A 15906-nucleotide genomic window follows, 5' to 3' on the forward strand; every position below is an offset into this window, starting at 1 on the left:
CACAGGACATATTTTCTTCCTTCATTACAAGTTAACAGCCCGCAGATAAATTTACATAATCATTATGACTTTGCCAAAGCAGAGAAAAACGTAAGTCAGCTCTAACTGACGCCCACATGACATGCTGATAGATGGGTCCATCTGTGATGATCAAAGAGAGGCATCTCCCTGCCAGTTAAACTGAGTTCAACCCTCATTGTCAAGAGCAGAAGGTGGGGACAGCGTGGTGTACTGGTGTGTCAGGGCAGTGCCATTTCTGGGCTTTTCACAGTGAGTCTTTGAAAAAGAGCTTTTTGCAAGATTGACTTGATTTCGAGGAAATATAGATTTGGCTGCCATGTATTTAGTCCTTTTCCACCATACTAAATGAAAGAGTAAATCCATTTCATTGCTCTCATGTGTCCATGTTCAATTGATGGTAATTCTGTGTGAGCTTTGAAAGGTACAAAGTTAGAGATATGGGTTATACCTACACCTAAAAATTGGAGCATATACTAAATGTGTGCATGCCTGCTAAGTCACTTCAGTTGTGTCTGACTCTTTGCAACCCTATGGACTGTAGCCCACGAGGCTCCTCTGTCTTTGGGATTCTCCATGAAAGAATACTGGGGTAGGTTCCCATGCCCTTCTCCAGGGGATCTTCCTAACCCAGGGATCATACCCACGTCTCTTATGTCTCCTGCATCGGCAGGTGAGTTCTTTACCACTAACGCCACTTGGGAAGCCCATGCTAAATGTGTAGGTGAGATTAAGTTGTTGAATAAGTTGCTATAGCTCATGACTGCAACCCTGTCTTCCTCAGCATTTGGGAAAGTAGAATCATTGTCATAGAATAAAGATCAACACAGGTTAGAGGATTTGGCCATTCTTGGCATTTACAATATGTTCTAATAATGTTCTAGAAAGATCCTCCATGCTGGAATTTGTGGTAGATGGAGCTAAGTTTCGAATCAGTTTCTATTTCATTTCTAACATAATGCCAGAAAGTCAAATGTGGTCTTCAGTATTCTATCAGGCACAAAGACTTTGAGTGCACAAAAGCACCAGGGGCATCTTGGCAGTTAGATGATGGCTTCCACTAATTCTTCATTAACAAATCTGGAAAACCACTGCAGCCACGGGCACAATACTTTCACCTGAGTTCCCTTTTTCTCACCATCATGAATATTAAACTACAGAAACTTTGAACCTCTGGACTTCCTATTTTTGGTTGCCACGGAACATGTTCTGACTTCCAATTGCATCATAAGTCTCTGAGAGGCCTGAATCAAACCTACGTTAATTGTATGTCCAAGATTAACAAGTCTGGGCTCTGCCACTAATGAGCAAACTCTCTAAGTCTCATTTCCTTGATTGTAAATGAAGAGAATGAACCATTATTTGATCTATTAGTGAAAAGTAAAGTCGCTCAGTTGTGTCCAACTCTTTGCAAACCCATGGATTGCAGCCTAAGAGGCTTCTCTGTCCATGGGATTTTCCAGGCGAGAATACTGGAGTGGGTTGCCATTTCCTTCTCTAGGGAATATTCCCTACCCAGGGATCGAACCTAGGTCTCCCACATTGTAGGCAGACGCTTTACCATCTGAGCCACCAGGGAAGTCTATTAGGTTCCTCCTAAATCAGATACTTGATAGGTTTATGATTATCACTTTATATATGGCATGGTGATATGACAAATGGGCTTGTGTATTTCTATTGAACTCTCTCTCTGTCTCTCTGTCTCTCTGTCTCTCTCTCTCTCTCTCTCTCTCTCTCTCTCACACACACACACACACACACACAGACCTCAGCAGCTTTTGGAGAGGAAGAATTTTCAAAGAAGGGATCTCAACTGGAAATCCTCTTTCTGCCTACTGAGGCTCATTTCCAATTGGCTGACCTCTTCGGGCATGATACATATTTCCATTCTTTTTCTGACAGGCCAAGAGTATCACTCACTGCTGTTTTTATATCTGAAGTTTTACTACTTGTTTATGATAGTTTCTCATTTTTATAAATTTTACCTTTTTGTCCTTTCCCATTTATTGTGCAAAAAAGGACAAATAGTTGTAGTCTAAAAGTCAAACAAAAGTAAGACAAAATATGCCACGATCAGGGGATATTCAGTTTTTTCAAATGTAGATATTCTATAATTGTTGGCTAAACAAATACATGAATGAATGGTTTCTCCCATTCGAGTCCAAAGCAGGTTTCATGTGTTTTGACCCAGAGGAGAGATCAGCTTAGCTGTTCCACTAGTGTTGTATAGTTTTCCCTTCTGCAGTCCAGGCTTGTAGCCATGATCATCCATTTTTCCATCTCCAGAGTGACTGAGGAAAAGTAGTTATCCCCTAGTGCAGGAGTCATATATAATGCAGCTCCTTAGAATTGTCACATGCCATTGTAGATTCTTCCCTTGTCATCTGACATGGTTAACTGTCTCCTTATGGGGGCTTCAGTGTCTAGATATGTACAGCCTCAGAACTGTTGTTTCAGAAAACAGCCCTGTGGCAGAGAGACCCACTTGGAAGGCAAGCTGGATGCACATACATTTACACTTGGCTAAGTGTATGCTATCCTGGGTCCAAGAGGGAAAGAGGCCTTGTGTTCCCTAAGATTGCAAGTCATTCCACTTTCATACTGTCCCAGGACACTGTGTGTCCAGAGCTGTTAGCATGTTCTAAATACAGGAGAGCAATTTACAAGATCTCCATAGAAATGCATTAGCAGCTTTTCAGCAAGCTTAGTATAGTGTTAAATGGCACCACTTTGGTAACCCTGAAAATCAGACCCTGTGTACTAAAAGCCCAACATTTCCAAAGTTGGATAAGACATAGAGGAGAAAAAAATTGCTGGTGGCTTATTAATCAGTTACAAACTAAAGAGAGGAAGTGTGCTTTGAAGGCTTTTTCCCCTAACTTGCATAGCTTAGTGGTAACTAATAAAGTATACCAAAGTGGCACAGAATGTTATTTTCTGCCCCTAGAACTTTTTCCAACTATGAATGTCACACCTGGACACTTCATTTAACTGTGTGAAAATGCAAAGAAGGAGAGGAAAAGGAACTCCTATATTTGGAAGGTCCCACTTTCTTTTGCTAGCTTGTGATGACTACGTGACATGCAGCTATTAGAGTACTTACACTGATGGAGAGCACGGGACCAGTTTTGTACATACAATATCTGTCTGTCCCAGCACAGATATCCTTGATGTCCTCTTCACTGTCTGCCAATCCAAGCTCCTTGTGCATAAACAGTGCAAATGCTTTCATTCTGTTGGGGCTCCCACCAACACAGACAAACTGATAATAAAAATAAACAATTACCCACCTGAGTACCTGAGATAAAAGGCAAGGGTCATCTTTCAACTTTAATGTTGTTATTTCGTTTTTTCAGTTATATACTTAAGGATATATGTAGACGTTCTGGGTTAATGTTCATGAGTTAAATAATTGGCATCATTAACCAGTAAATCAGGCAACCAGAAAAAAAGTTTGATGTACTTAATTTGTAAAAAAAAGATAATCACATAATCAAAATAAGTGTTGATTTTGTTCAAGTGGGTGTTTTTGTCACAATGGATATCAACCAGCATCTTAAGTTTATATAGGCAACCTGTTGTTGGCGTTAGTGGGCTACGGGCTTAACATGGCGATCCCGAGGACATGGAATGCAAGTAATATAAGAGCAACCATAGGAGAATGACAAGTTTAGATACGTTTTCTGATTCCACTCTCCCAATCATATGTTTTTATTGTGAAATACACAATGTTAACATGAAACTTAAAAGAAAGCACAAGGCTTTCCAACTTCTCATTCAGAAGAAATCCTCATGGAACAAGCCTTATCATTGTAGACTAAAAATCTCAGTATGGTATTTCATCATTTCCAGTGATTTGGCTTTATTTTTGTCTTATTCATTCACATTTAACATTTTTGAAATTACAATATGTGTTGCAGTCAAGAGTGTCAAATCTAATAAAGCACAGTAATAAAATTGACTGGTAATTGCTTGTGCAATAGCCTGTTAGGGGTACATCAGCCCCAGGGCTGAGAGAGGTGGATGCCAGAGACAGGATGGGCATGACCTAAGTGTAGTGTGGATGAGCAGCCAGCTTTGTGGGGACCAGTGCTCAGCAGTGGGATGATGAGTGGCAGCAGGTATCAGAGACCCAATGAAGCATAGTCCACAGAAAGGTACCAGCTGCAAAGTCATTCTGGAATCTGAGCTGAGTGGTAAAGTGCAGAGTCTGAAGAAGCCCCGAGTCAGAGAGACATGGAAGCATAGTGGTTAAAGGACTGCCCTTTGAAGTTAGAGAAACCTGGTTTTGTACCCCAATTCTGTCTCTGATTAAGAAGCTTGTTCAGTGTTATACATGTAATCTCTATGTGCCTCGGATCATCATCACCAAAATAGGAAAAAAAAAAAACAGTCCCTTTTGAGGATTTTGTTGAGTGTGATAGAGGACAAAGCCAGGCACCTTCTGAGTGGTCAACAAATGGTAACTTCCATCTTTCATAGAGCAATTTCCTAGCCCTGCTTTTAGCTTGGTTATGTGTTTCTGTATTTGCATAATTTTTGCAAATGAAGCTGGTTCAAATCCAGCAAGGAAAAGGCAGCTGGTGCTGCCTGACTGATGCAGGCAGTGTTGGGCAGAGCTTCAGAAAGATTGTCGATGAGGTCTCTCACAGGGATGAAGAGTATTTGCCTAAGGAAATACCTAACTGAGGCTGTAGAGTTAGGTGCCCAATTCACAAACGATTTACTGTGAATCATGGGTGGTCCATTACATGATGCATTCTGTTTCCATTTAGCAATAATTCCTATGCCACCCTCATTCTCAATTAAGGGATGTAATTACCCTTTTATCCAGGCCCTCTGCTTCTCTTCTACTCTCGTTATTGTCTTTTCTGTGCCTTTTTACAAGGCTCTCGGTTGGGGCCTAAAGTTGGTATGAACTGTAATGAAAGGTAGCCGTCAAGCCTGAGTAGCAAAGAGGATAAGGCCATGGTCTAAGGTGAGTTTTTGAATTATTATTGATTATTCATGAAATTTTCCCCTTGTGGGTATGGATAGTTAAGACTTGGCTCAAGATCTAAGTACAAGGAGGTCATTTTTGTTGTCGTTGTTTCCTTTTTACAAAATACAGTAGTTTGAAAATAACCTCATTGTGTGGTACCATAAATGTAAAATACAGCTATTCAGATTGACCATAAAACCAAAACAGATGTTGGAATAGCTTGCGGTTTGAATTCTTCTTTGAACATAGATATTGCTGTAATCAATGGGAATTTCTGAATGTTTCTGGAGACATAAAGATGATAAGTATAGACAAAAGCATTTTTGTTCTTAACGAGTTATATCTAAATCAGACTTACTAAATATCACCTCTGGACACAATTTTCAGTCTGGTTGCTTTGATGAGAAGTAAAATACAACTGAAGACCACCAGCCAACATTAACCTTAAGCGACACTTTCTGTGACTTATGCTCCCCTCAATGATGATGTGTCCTGGTTTTATCAAAGGAGATAAAACTGTGTTGGGAAGGAGTCTGAAGCATTGCAAAACTATGTCAAGGACTTGCCCTAATGACTGCCAGCATAAGCTCACTTTCAAATATGCCTACTGTTTTGAAAGACTTAGCTTTGCCATGTTGTATTAATCTAGTCCTATTTCAGTATATGTATTTCATATGTTAATAAAGGAGTAAAAAGACTTAAAGTACACATATATAGTGGTATAATGCTTTTCCATATTGCTTGAAATTTCTAGGGAGAGAATGGAGAGTACCAGTTAGTGACTTTATAAAAGATATATTTGGAGGCTGAATTTGAGTAGATAACTTCTAAAGATTCCCCACTATATTTTTCAAAGGATTGATTGAGTCAAGTCAGTACGACAGAAGACATTAGCTGCTCACCAAAGCTATTCCCCCTTCTTTCTGGATACACTACCAAATGTAGCTTTCCGGCCTTCTCTTCAGTTAGATGAGGCCATATACCTGAGTTCCAGCTGCTAGAATGTGAACAGAAGTGATGAGTGTCACTTCCAGTTCTCACCCATAGAAATCTCCCAGTAATGATGCTATAGATTGTCTTCCATGTGTCTGCTGAATGGGTGTTGACACCCAGGCACTCCTTGCAAGGCACCCCTTGACGATGACAGAGCAACAAGATGAAAGAAGTCTGGATCCTTGATCACCAGGTGGAGGAAACCCCCCACTGACCAGGGGCACTCACTGTGAGTGAGAAACAAACTTACACTGTGTTATGCCACTGATATTTTGAAGTAGCAGCTAACAAAGCCCTTTAAGTACAGTAAGTAAGAAAATGAAGAAAATAGAGATCATTTCAATGATTAAAAATTTTAAGTTTTAAAATTTTACACACTCAAAGTCCTTCTTTTCTTTGAACATAGTGGTATTAATAATGATCATCTCTGTGAAGACAAGGCTAAGTTTTCAGGTACTGATGGGTTATGTCCTCTCTCTTACCTAGGATTGCTATCCTGGAATTTAAGTGAGTCAAACAATTGAACCTAGCATATTCTCAATCAAAGATAAGAATGTAACTGGAAGGAGGCAAGTTTCTGAGAAGAACATTAATAAATATGTCAGACTTTACCTGCTGCCTCTAAAGAATACATTAAACAGCCAGTTCAGATTATTTTAAACTACATTACTTGCTCCCCAATCTACATACACACACACAAACATGTTTGCGTCCTAGCCATCCAAATGGCCCAATCAATAGAGTTGTTCTCTGGTAGAAATGTGTTCTAAACCAGAGCATGTCTTTTTATCCAAAAGAGAATCACTGAAGTGGTCCAGAACCAAGTGGGTTGTGAATTTTTAAGATTGGATAGTGGTTATGACAAAGTATAAGAATGAGTGCTGATAAAAATCTAGTCAGGTAGAAGAGAGAGAGATACCTAGATATGTAAATAACAGATCATGTTCTGTCTCAAAAACATGTCTTTTTAATTAGATGTGCACCTTAGTTTATTAATTATTATGGATCATTTAATTAATCAGAGTTATGTTTAAATAAGGGTCCTGGAAAAATTGTGAGGCATGAACCTCAAACCTAACATCTGAATTCAGATAAAGTCTGGTTAGTGAATATCACAGACAGCCTTGATCAATTTCTCTTGGAGCATAAATATCAGAAACAGCAGTAGGAAAAGAGGTCACACTGAAAAGATGAAGCAAAAGATTGAGGGTTGCCATGAAAAGGCAAGGAGTCAGTGATCGCAGGGGAGTGAGGAAACAGGCAGGTCACATCAGATCAGCCTGTATCTTCACACCTTGTGCCATAGGAGCAATGGGAGGGGAGGAAGAGTTTAACACCTACTGTTAATCAGCATCATAGATTGATTTCTTCACCTCCCTCTTCCCGCTTTCGTTCCTTCCCCTCCTTCTTCATGTACCTAACATCCTCCTCCTCTTGCTCCCTTTCTCCAGTGCCCCCTGCCAATTAATGGACTATTCTCAGTTATGATTACTCAAAGAGCCCACCTAGAGCAGTAGGCAAGAATCCTGGAAACTGGACAAGTCCTAGCGATGCCACTATATGGCATAACTTGTTAACCACCTTTGACCACTCAAACTCAATTTCCTTATTTTATGGAGGAAATGAATATCTGCTATACCCACTTAACAGAGGGAATGTGAAGATTTGAGATAGTGGATGCATTAATTTTTATGTTCTTATAATTGCTAAAGGAGTGAATAAAAGTCAGCTGAAAACTGCACAGTTCTCTAGTAGTGGGACTGTGATCCAGTGTAGGCCTTTTAGAGCACACAAATCTTTTTTTAAGTTCATATATGGAATAGATAATGAACGAGAGCCTAGTATATAGTACAGGAAACTCTACACAATGCTCTGTGGTGACCTAAATGGGAAGGAAATCCAAAAAAGAGGGGATGTATATACACATGTAGATTTATAATTCACTTTGCTGTACAGCAAAAATTAACACAACATTGTAAAGCAACTATACTCCAATAAAAATTAATTTAAAAATAAGTTTATTCCCTTTGACTACTTCTGTAAATCATCTTAAAGAAATAGACTTATATGTGAAAAAATTTTAGGTATAAAAATATCCATTTGAGCACTGTTAATGATGGAAAATACTTCAACAGGAAAGCCAGTTTTAGACTATATAATGTATGGCACAGGCACTTGGCATCCATAAAAACTGTTTCAAAGAGAATATTGTAATATGGGGAAATATTAATGACATCAAGTTAAATGAAAATCACAAGATGTAAAGTTATGTAATTCCAACAATTATAAAATCTATTTATTAAAAAAGTTTTATTTTTTTAATTTAAATTTATTTGTTTTAATTGGAGGCTAATTACTTTACAATATTGTATTGGTTTTGCCATATATCAACATAAATCCACCACGGGTATACACATGTTCCCCATCCTGAACCCCCCTCCCACCTCCCTTTTAAAAGAAAAGAAAATAAGTTGATGGCATCTATGTCTAGGAGTAGGAGTTTTTCTTAGGTGTGTTTTTTAAAGTCATTATTCTTTTTTATATTTTTCCAATTTTAAATAGTGAATATGAGCCACCTTTATAATTAACATATACATTTAAGATAAAATAAATAATACAGACATACAATTTTCCTAGTAAAATTCCATAAACATTTTTTCTCATAATATTGTCTTATGAAATAACAAAAATCTTAATAATATGAAATATTGAATAATGCTTGTTTTCAGGAAGTGGTAGATCCTATTGTTAGTTCTGTTGAGTTATTTCATGGTTTGATAAAATGAAGATTAGTGAGGTTCATCTATAAATAAAGATGTTAAACAGTGAACTGAATCATAATGAATTCTGAACACCCAGCAGGATTGTCAATAAAGTCAGATTTATCTCTAGGGGCCAAAGAAGTCAAATAACAATGTTTGCATTAGATTTAGCTTGGGAACTTTTGTGTCTTGTTGAGGTGGAAATGATTGTTTATGACATACACAATCTAAATTGTTTCAGAGAATGAGCATGATTTTGGTTCCTATTGGACCTCTGACATTTCTCTAGCCAAAAGAGTAATGTTTATGTTAGGAAAATAAGGAGAAATATCACCAGAGGAAATTAAATTGTTTTCCCTAAAGTTAGAAATATTTTACCTTTACATCCCCAAACATTTCTGGTAGGTTGTGTGTTTTTGTTCCTAAATTCAAGTGATAGAGAACATCTTCATCCATAGAGTCCAGGTAAGGATTTTTAACATGAACAAAACTTTTTCTGAAAAAAAAAAAATAATAATAATAATAGTACAAACATGTAAAGGAATCTGGAGAGATACCACACAAAAGAGAAATATCGTTCTACATCTGTGATAACCACAAGCCCAAATATTGGACACAAACCTTTGTTTAGGATTTATTGATTTGTAAGGAAGAAATATGGTATAATGAATAAAAATGACAAAGATTTGCTGTGCATTTACTGTGTGCCAGGCATAGCATTAGGCATGAAAATTCCACAATGTCATAAAAACTGCATATAATAAATATATTACTTCATTTAATCCTATAATCATTCTATTAGGTAACAAATACTAATAATTCAATTTGTAAGACACCAAAGCTTACAGAAGTTGAGAAACTTGTGCAAGATTATATAACCAAGAAATTGCAGAGCAGTCATTTCTGCACAGGCAGGCTTTTGCTCCCATGACAATCCTTCCATACGCTCTGCTGAGGGAATATTATCACTGCTGTCTTTTCATCTCTGCATATTTCTTTGTCTCCTCAGCTTTCCATGGGGTTTTGTGTATGTCTGTATCTGAGTGTATGTGTACATGTAATCTGTGAGTCCAATAGTGTCTTTCAGCTCCATAGACCGGTGTTTCTCAAAGTTTAACAAGCATAAGAATCACTGGACACTTCATGGCTTCTCTTCTAGAAATTTTGATTCAGCAGTTTGGGGGGGTGTGTGTGTGTGTGTCAGATTTTGCCTTTTAAACAAGCTGCTCATTGGTGTGATGTTGCTGGCCCAAGGATCACACTCAGAGTAGCACTGCCATTGAGGATTCCATCAACCACGCTGAATACACCACCTCCTCTCCACGCCAGTGGCCACTGCCCCAGCTTAGACCTCCATCACAGCAGTGCAAGCTGAACCACCAGTTTTTCATCCCTCTCTTGGAAAAGTAATACAAGACATGGAAGTCAAGACAGTGAATTGACTGCTGTTATAGAAATCACCTTAATTCAAACATTCATATTTATGAAACACATCATCTATATAGACTTTGGTTATTTCAATAATAATTATATACTGCTTTAATTAGTAGTGATAAAAAATTATGTACCCTACACCACAGTGGATCCAGCCAACTTTACCAAGAACCATCTGGGACTTCTCTGTTCTATAGACCTCCCATTTCCCTCCAAATACCTCAAAACCCCTTAACAAAAACCTTGTATCTTTCTATATCTCTGATGACCCTCAACCTGATTGTACATTAAAATCACCAAGAGGCTTTGCAGGAAACACTGGTGCTCAGGCCCCAATTAATTTAAACTCTGATTATGTTTCAGATCTTCTGGGATGATCTGATGTGAAGCCAAAGTTAAGGACCCTTGTTCTAGGCCTTTGTTCCTGAAACAGCCTTCTGCTACCCTTCTGTTTTTTAATTACTGGAATCCTACTCACTTTTTTTTTAAAGTATGGTTTCAGATATATATAGATTTTTTTTTATTGGAGTAAAATTGCCTTGAGTAATGAAAATTTTAAAAATAAACAAATGGGACCTAATTGAACTTAAAATCCTCAGCACAGCAAAGGAAAACATTAACAAGATGAAAAGATAGCCCTCAGAATGAGAGGAAATATTTGCAAGTGAAACAACTGATTAAAAGATTAATCTCCAAAATATACAAACATCTCATGCAGCTCAATATCAAAACAACAAACTCATTCAAAAATAGGCAGAGACCTGCATAGACATTTCTCCAAAGACAACATACAGATGACCAAGAGGCACATGAAAATATGCTGAAAGTGAAAGTCTCTCAGTCGTGTCCAACTCTTGTGACCCCATGGACTATACAGTCCATGGAATTCTCCAGGCCAGAATACTGGAGTGGGTAGCTGTTCCCTTCTCCAGGGGATCTTCCCAACTCAAGGATCAAACTCAGGTCTCCTGCATTGCAGGCAGATTCTTGACCAGCTGAACCACCAGAGAAGCCCAAGAATACTGGAATGGGTAGCCTATCCGTTCTCCAGCGGATCTTCCCGACCCAGGAATTGAACCTCGATCTCCTGCATTGCAGGTGGATTCTTTACCAACTGAGCTATCAGGGAAGCCCTCACTAGGTATTAGAGAAATGCAGATCAAAACTACAATGAGGTACCATCTCACACCAGTTAGAATGGCCACCATTTAAAAAGTCTACGAACAATAAGTCTACAAACAATAAAGAGGGTATGGAGAAAAGGAAACCCTTCTACCCATTCTTCAAGGTCAAATTCAAATACCATATTCTCTGTGAAGGCTTTTCAAAGCATCTTTCCTCTCTGGTCAGTATGAATTCCTCCCCCACTGTGCTCCTAAAGCATTTATTTTAGCATTTCACATGTTAATTTTTTTTGCCTCCCCAGAAAGATATGGATTCCCTCATACAAGCTCTCTCATATATCTTTTTTTAAAGCTTTTTATTTTCTGTTCGAGTATAGCTAATTACTTAATGGCAACCCACTCCAGTATGTTTGCCTGGAGAATTCCATGGACAGAGGAGCCTGGTGGGTCTCAAAGAGTCGGACACAATGAGGACACGTGAACAGCCGATAACGGTATTTTAGTTTCAGGTAAACTGCGTAGGGACTCAGCTGTACATATACATCTTTTTTTTTAATTCCTAAATCTTTAAAAATTCTACTAGCTGAATTAAATTTAACTGTTCAGGAAGTAGAACAGAAAATACTATTAATTTCCAAGACATTTAGGATAACAGATTCTTAGTGAATCAGAGTAGATTTCAAAAATAAAATATTCCATGGCATTAGTGCACTTTCAGAATAAGCTTCAAGGCAAAAGGATATCGCCTTTCTTCTCTTTTTTTTAATTCTTTTTTTTATTAAGGTTTCTTTCTTTTTTTTTTTTTACAGTATTGTATTGGTTTTGCCATACATCAACATGAATCCGCCACAGGTGTCCTTTCTTCTCTTGATGAAGGGCAAGAGGACATTTACCCACTGTCCCTTGCTAGACAAAGTGGTCAATGAACCAGCAGGGTCAGCAGCATTCACCTGGGCAACTTGTTAGAGATGCAAAATCTTACTCCCTACCCTGGATCTAATGAAGTCTACATTTCAACTAATTGTTTTTTGATTCTCATGCACATTAAAGTTTGAGAAACACCACCATCCACTTTCTTTTCCAGTTTCTATTATGCTTCCTGTCTTACTCTGCCAAAACAGCTTCACTATCTGGATATTTTTCCTTTGGATTCCCAATTGAATGAGTGAATCATTACTCTATAAAAGAGTTCATCTACTCCAGTGAGTCAAACCCTAACTACATATCAGAATCACCCATGGTGCTTTAAAATTAGTAATACTTGGACCCAGGTCCTTGAAAATCTGATTTAGTTGGTCAAGGAGATCTGGGATTTTATATTTTTAAAATCACTGATCTATTCCACCTCTCCTATCTTCAAGAAGAAATTCTCAAACTGGCATAACCATTAATTATATTCTTTCATGTTAATAATAATACTTCTCATAATTCATTCTTTAGTTTTCCTTGATGTCTGTCCCATTGTCTAATGATCCCTTGGACTAGAAATTGGGGCAGGGAGATGTCTGTAGAAGATTTTTATTACATTGGCTTCATCGAGAAGCATTTCTAAGATGATCATGCTTACCAATGACCAAATAAAGTATTAATTTGGGGTATCATACCAAATTCAATCCAGCATGAATCAGACAATTGCTTCAGTTTTTCCAAGATAGATATTTATTAAATAGACTTGCATTTACTGTCTTCTCCTCTACCTTGTTTTGCTTTTTTTTTTTTGCTAAAACATAAGCCAGAGATGGGGTTGGGAATAAAGTCTTAGCAAACTATGACAAGCTACATGGCACGGTCAGTATTAAATATTGTTAACCAAAGTAAAGTGCTGGCTGAGAAGTCTTTCCATTTTACTATTACCTCCATCTTTGTAATTTTTCCTTTTCTTTCTCCTTGGCTTCCCTGAAGAAATGAACACAATGGAAGGCTACTTCTGTTTGAGATGTGTAAGTGTAGCATTTTCTGAAATGCTGACCTGATGGAAGCTTTAAGCAGACATTTTACACAACTCTCAGCAAATCAGAGAGAACTTAAAAAAATTCCTTAAGCTTCATGAAGATTAATGCTCTATTATGTTCTATGAACCTGGGGCAAGAATTGGAGCTAAATTTGCAGACAGCTTCAACAGATTTATGTCTACCTCTGAGATGAATAACCTACATGGTATTTTAGAAGTGAATTCTATGTAAAGTCCATCACAAAGCATATGAATTCACTTTGTAATATGCTGCAACACAGTTAAATCTGCCTTAGATACCAGGAGGCCCCTTTAATTATATCTCAGATACAGCACATAGTCTTGGAATTAAAGACTGAACTCCACACTGAATTTCAGGCTGAACTGTGAATTTGTTCATTCAGGCAGGTTGGTTCAGCTTTTCCATGTTTTTTGGTGAATTGTTTTGCCCCCACTTTCTTTTTTCTTTAATTGAGATGTAATTGACATATTGCCCCACTTTCTTAAAGATGAGCTAAACTCTCCCAAGGACTGAGGAAAGAAAATGCCACTGAGAAGAAAATTGGCATTGTTTTTGCTTTGTATTCTGAACTGCTTTCCAACTATGTGATCTCTAAACTTAAGAAACTTACATAACTGTAGAGATCCATCTTCTGAACATTTAATATAAAGTCCAAAGAATCTCCATCTTGTCAAAGTCAATAGAAAAAAGTCAAAATTACTCACCCAACATATGTATTCCTGTCAGATCTCATGGATGTGTTGGAAGCAGGTAAAATTGAAGCCATATTCTGTAATATGAAGATAGTCACTCTTAATTTGATAACAGAAAATAAAAATATTGTAATTTGCTATTCATTTACAGATCAAATCACGGTAGAATGATGTTAGAATGCCATTCTCCCTTTAAGCTCGTTTTCTTCTGAAACTGCTAATGGAACTTTCCCCTTAGCTTTCTAAACTCCCTTATCAATTCAAAAATATTCCCCCGACATAGCCTTTTATACTATACCCCAGCTCTCAGGGCAACATTTCCCCGAGAAGATAGGCCCCCTCTGAAGGTGTGGCATCTATCTCTCTAATAGGATAGGTTGGTTGATTTGTTAACTGTTGACCAGTGCACCTTCTCCTTACATTTGTCCTTGGTCCAGTATGGGTCTGGGGTAGCACACAGACTTATTTTCTTTAAGACAACTGTATATGGCTTCAAGTCCTCCACTGATTTCCATAACAAATCCACCGGGTTGTCTCAAAATGTATCCGATACACGTGAGAACTTTCAGTTCCCAAACATTTCGTTTTCTTACCCCATCCTACCTCTCATCAACTTGTTTTCATTCTTTGTGATCACAAGTGAGAAAAACACACAAACTCAGGAACTCAAAACACCCCTTCATTTGAACTTTGCCCGTTCAAATTCACACAGAAGGTCTGATAATTAAACAAAACCTGTTTCCAGGTACTCTTTATTTAGCTAAACCCAAGGCTGCCTGTGAAATCCAATGAAGCAGCTGTCAGAAATCAACCCAGGTAGAAAAACAAAATACGGACTAATATTTTCAGAAAACAGGGTATTTCTGTCAAGAAATCCATGAATTCACCATGTTTGCTGTTGTTTATCACTTTATACTTCTACAGACAGAAAATCTAAAAGACGTTACGGGAACTTCATCATCCTGTTTCACTTTTGGCTCAGCTCCAGCGCCAATCAGTTGAGGTTCTATGCTGGTGAGAGCATCAAGAATATTAATCTCATGACTTTCAAGCAAACTGGAGCTTCAAATGTCCATAAATGCCCAAACAGCACCAGATCAAGGCACTCCATAATGTGCATGGATTTCTCTGTAAGAATGTGCATAACAGTGGAGAATCAAATGCCCATATCTTTAAAAAAAATTTTTTTTTGGAGTATAGTTGATTTACAATGTTGTGTTAAGTTCAGGTGTACAGCAGAGTGAATCAGTTATACATATATCCATTTTTATTTAGATTATTTTCCCATACAAGTCATTACAGAGTATTGAGTACAGTTCCATGTGCTATACAACATGTCCTTGTTAGGTATCAAATGCCCATGTCTTAATTGGGGTCTGCATGTTAGAAGACACTCCTCTTCCTGGTGACAGTCATTGTGGAAAACTCCTCAAATTCCATACTGGCTTCCTTTGGTCCATCTTAGTCAGCTAGCAAAGTTTACTGATTGAAAAGGAAAGGCCATAAATAGGGAACCAATATAGCAGCCTAAATCCTGTCATTGCCACCACCAAACATACATTTGTCACTTTGGGTATCCAAAAATCCCCAAGGAAACTGAAGGCAATGAAAACTTTGAAGCAAAATAAACCTGCACATGTATGTTGCTTGTAATTTGGTACAGTAGTTCCTGTTTGTAGTTTATAATAACACGTATGTCTCTGACCTCATGACCTACCCCAAAGTGGTCTACGTGCTGCTTTTTCCCAATGCCCACTGACAGTGTTGAGACTCAGCATGCCCACTTCCCACTGCTGGGACCTTCCCACTTATGTTTAGTATTCTGTGCTCCTCTCAATTTACTGTTGAGTATAATGAGGAGGAACCCCGCACCCCTCACCCACCGCCGCCAATTCCAGTGTGGCATTTACCTCTGGTTCTGACAGGTGA

General features: G+C 38.0%; 1 protein-coding gene across 5 annotated transcripts in view; it reads right to left on the reverse strand.

Annotated features, from left to right (window-relative positions):
* UPP2 (uridine phosphorylase 2) overlaps window positions 1–14707 on the reverse strand; it is a 38844-nt gene extending 24137 nt beyond the window's left edge. For 4 of the 5 annotated variants that reach the window (XM_055572510.1, XM_055572511.1, XM_055572508.1 and 1 more), the window contains exons 1-4: window positions 14581–14707; window positions 13990–14054; window positions 9133–9250; window positions 3122–3280 (exon numbers count right to left, since the gene is read on the reverse strand). In XM_055572510.1, coding sequence (XP_055428485.1) covers window positions 3122–3280; window positions 9133–9250; window positions 13990–14051 — 339 coding nt within the window. In that variant the 5' untranslated portion in view covers window positions 14052–14054; window positions 14581–14707. The other variant, XM_055572509.1, reaches the window with a different exon arrangement.
* Between the last annotated feature and the right edge of the window lie 1199 nt (window positions 14708–15906).

The sequence above is a fragment of the Bubalus kerabau genome, chromosome 3, assembly GCF_029407905.1.
Source record: "Bubalus kerabau isolate K-KA32 ecotype Philippines breed swamp buffalo chromosome 3, PCC_UOA_SB_1v2, whole genome shotgun sequence".
Taxonomy (NCBI): Eukaryota; Metazoa; Chordata; class Mammalia; order Artiodactyla; family Bovidae; genus Bubalus; species Bubalus kerabau.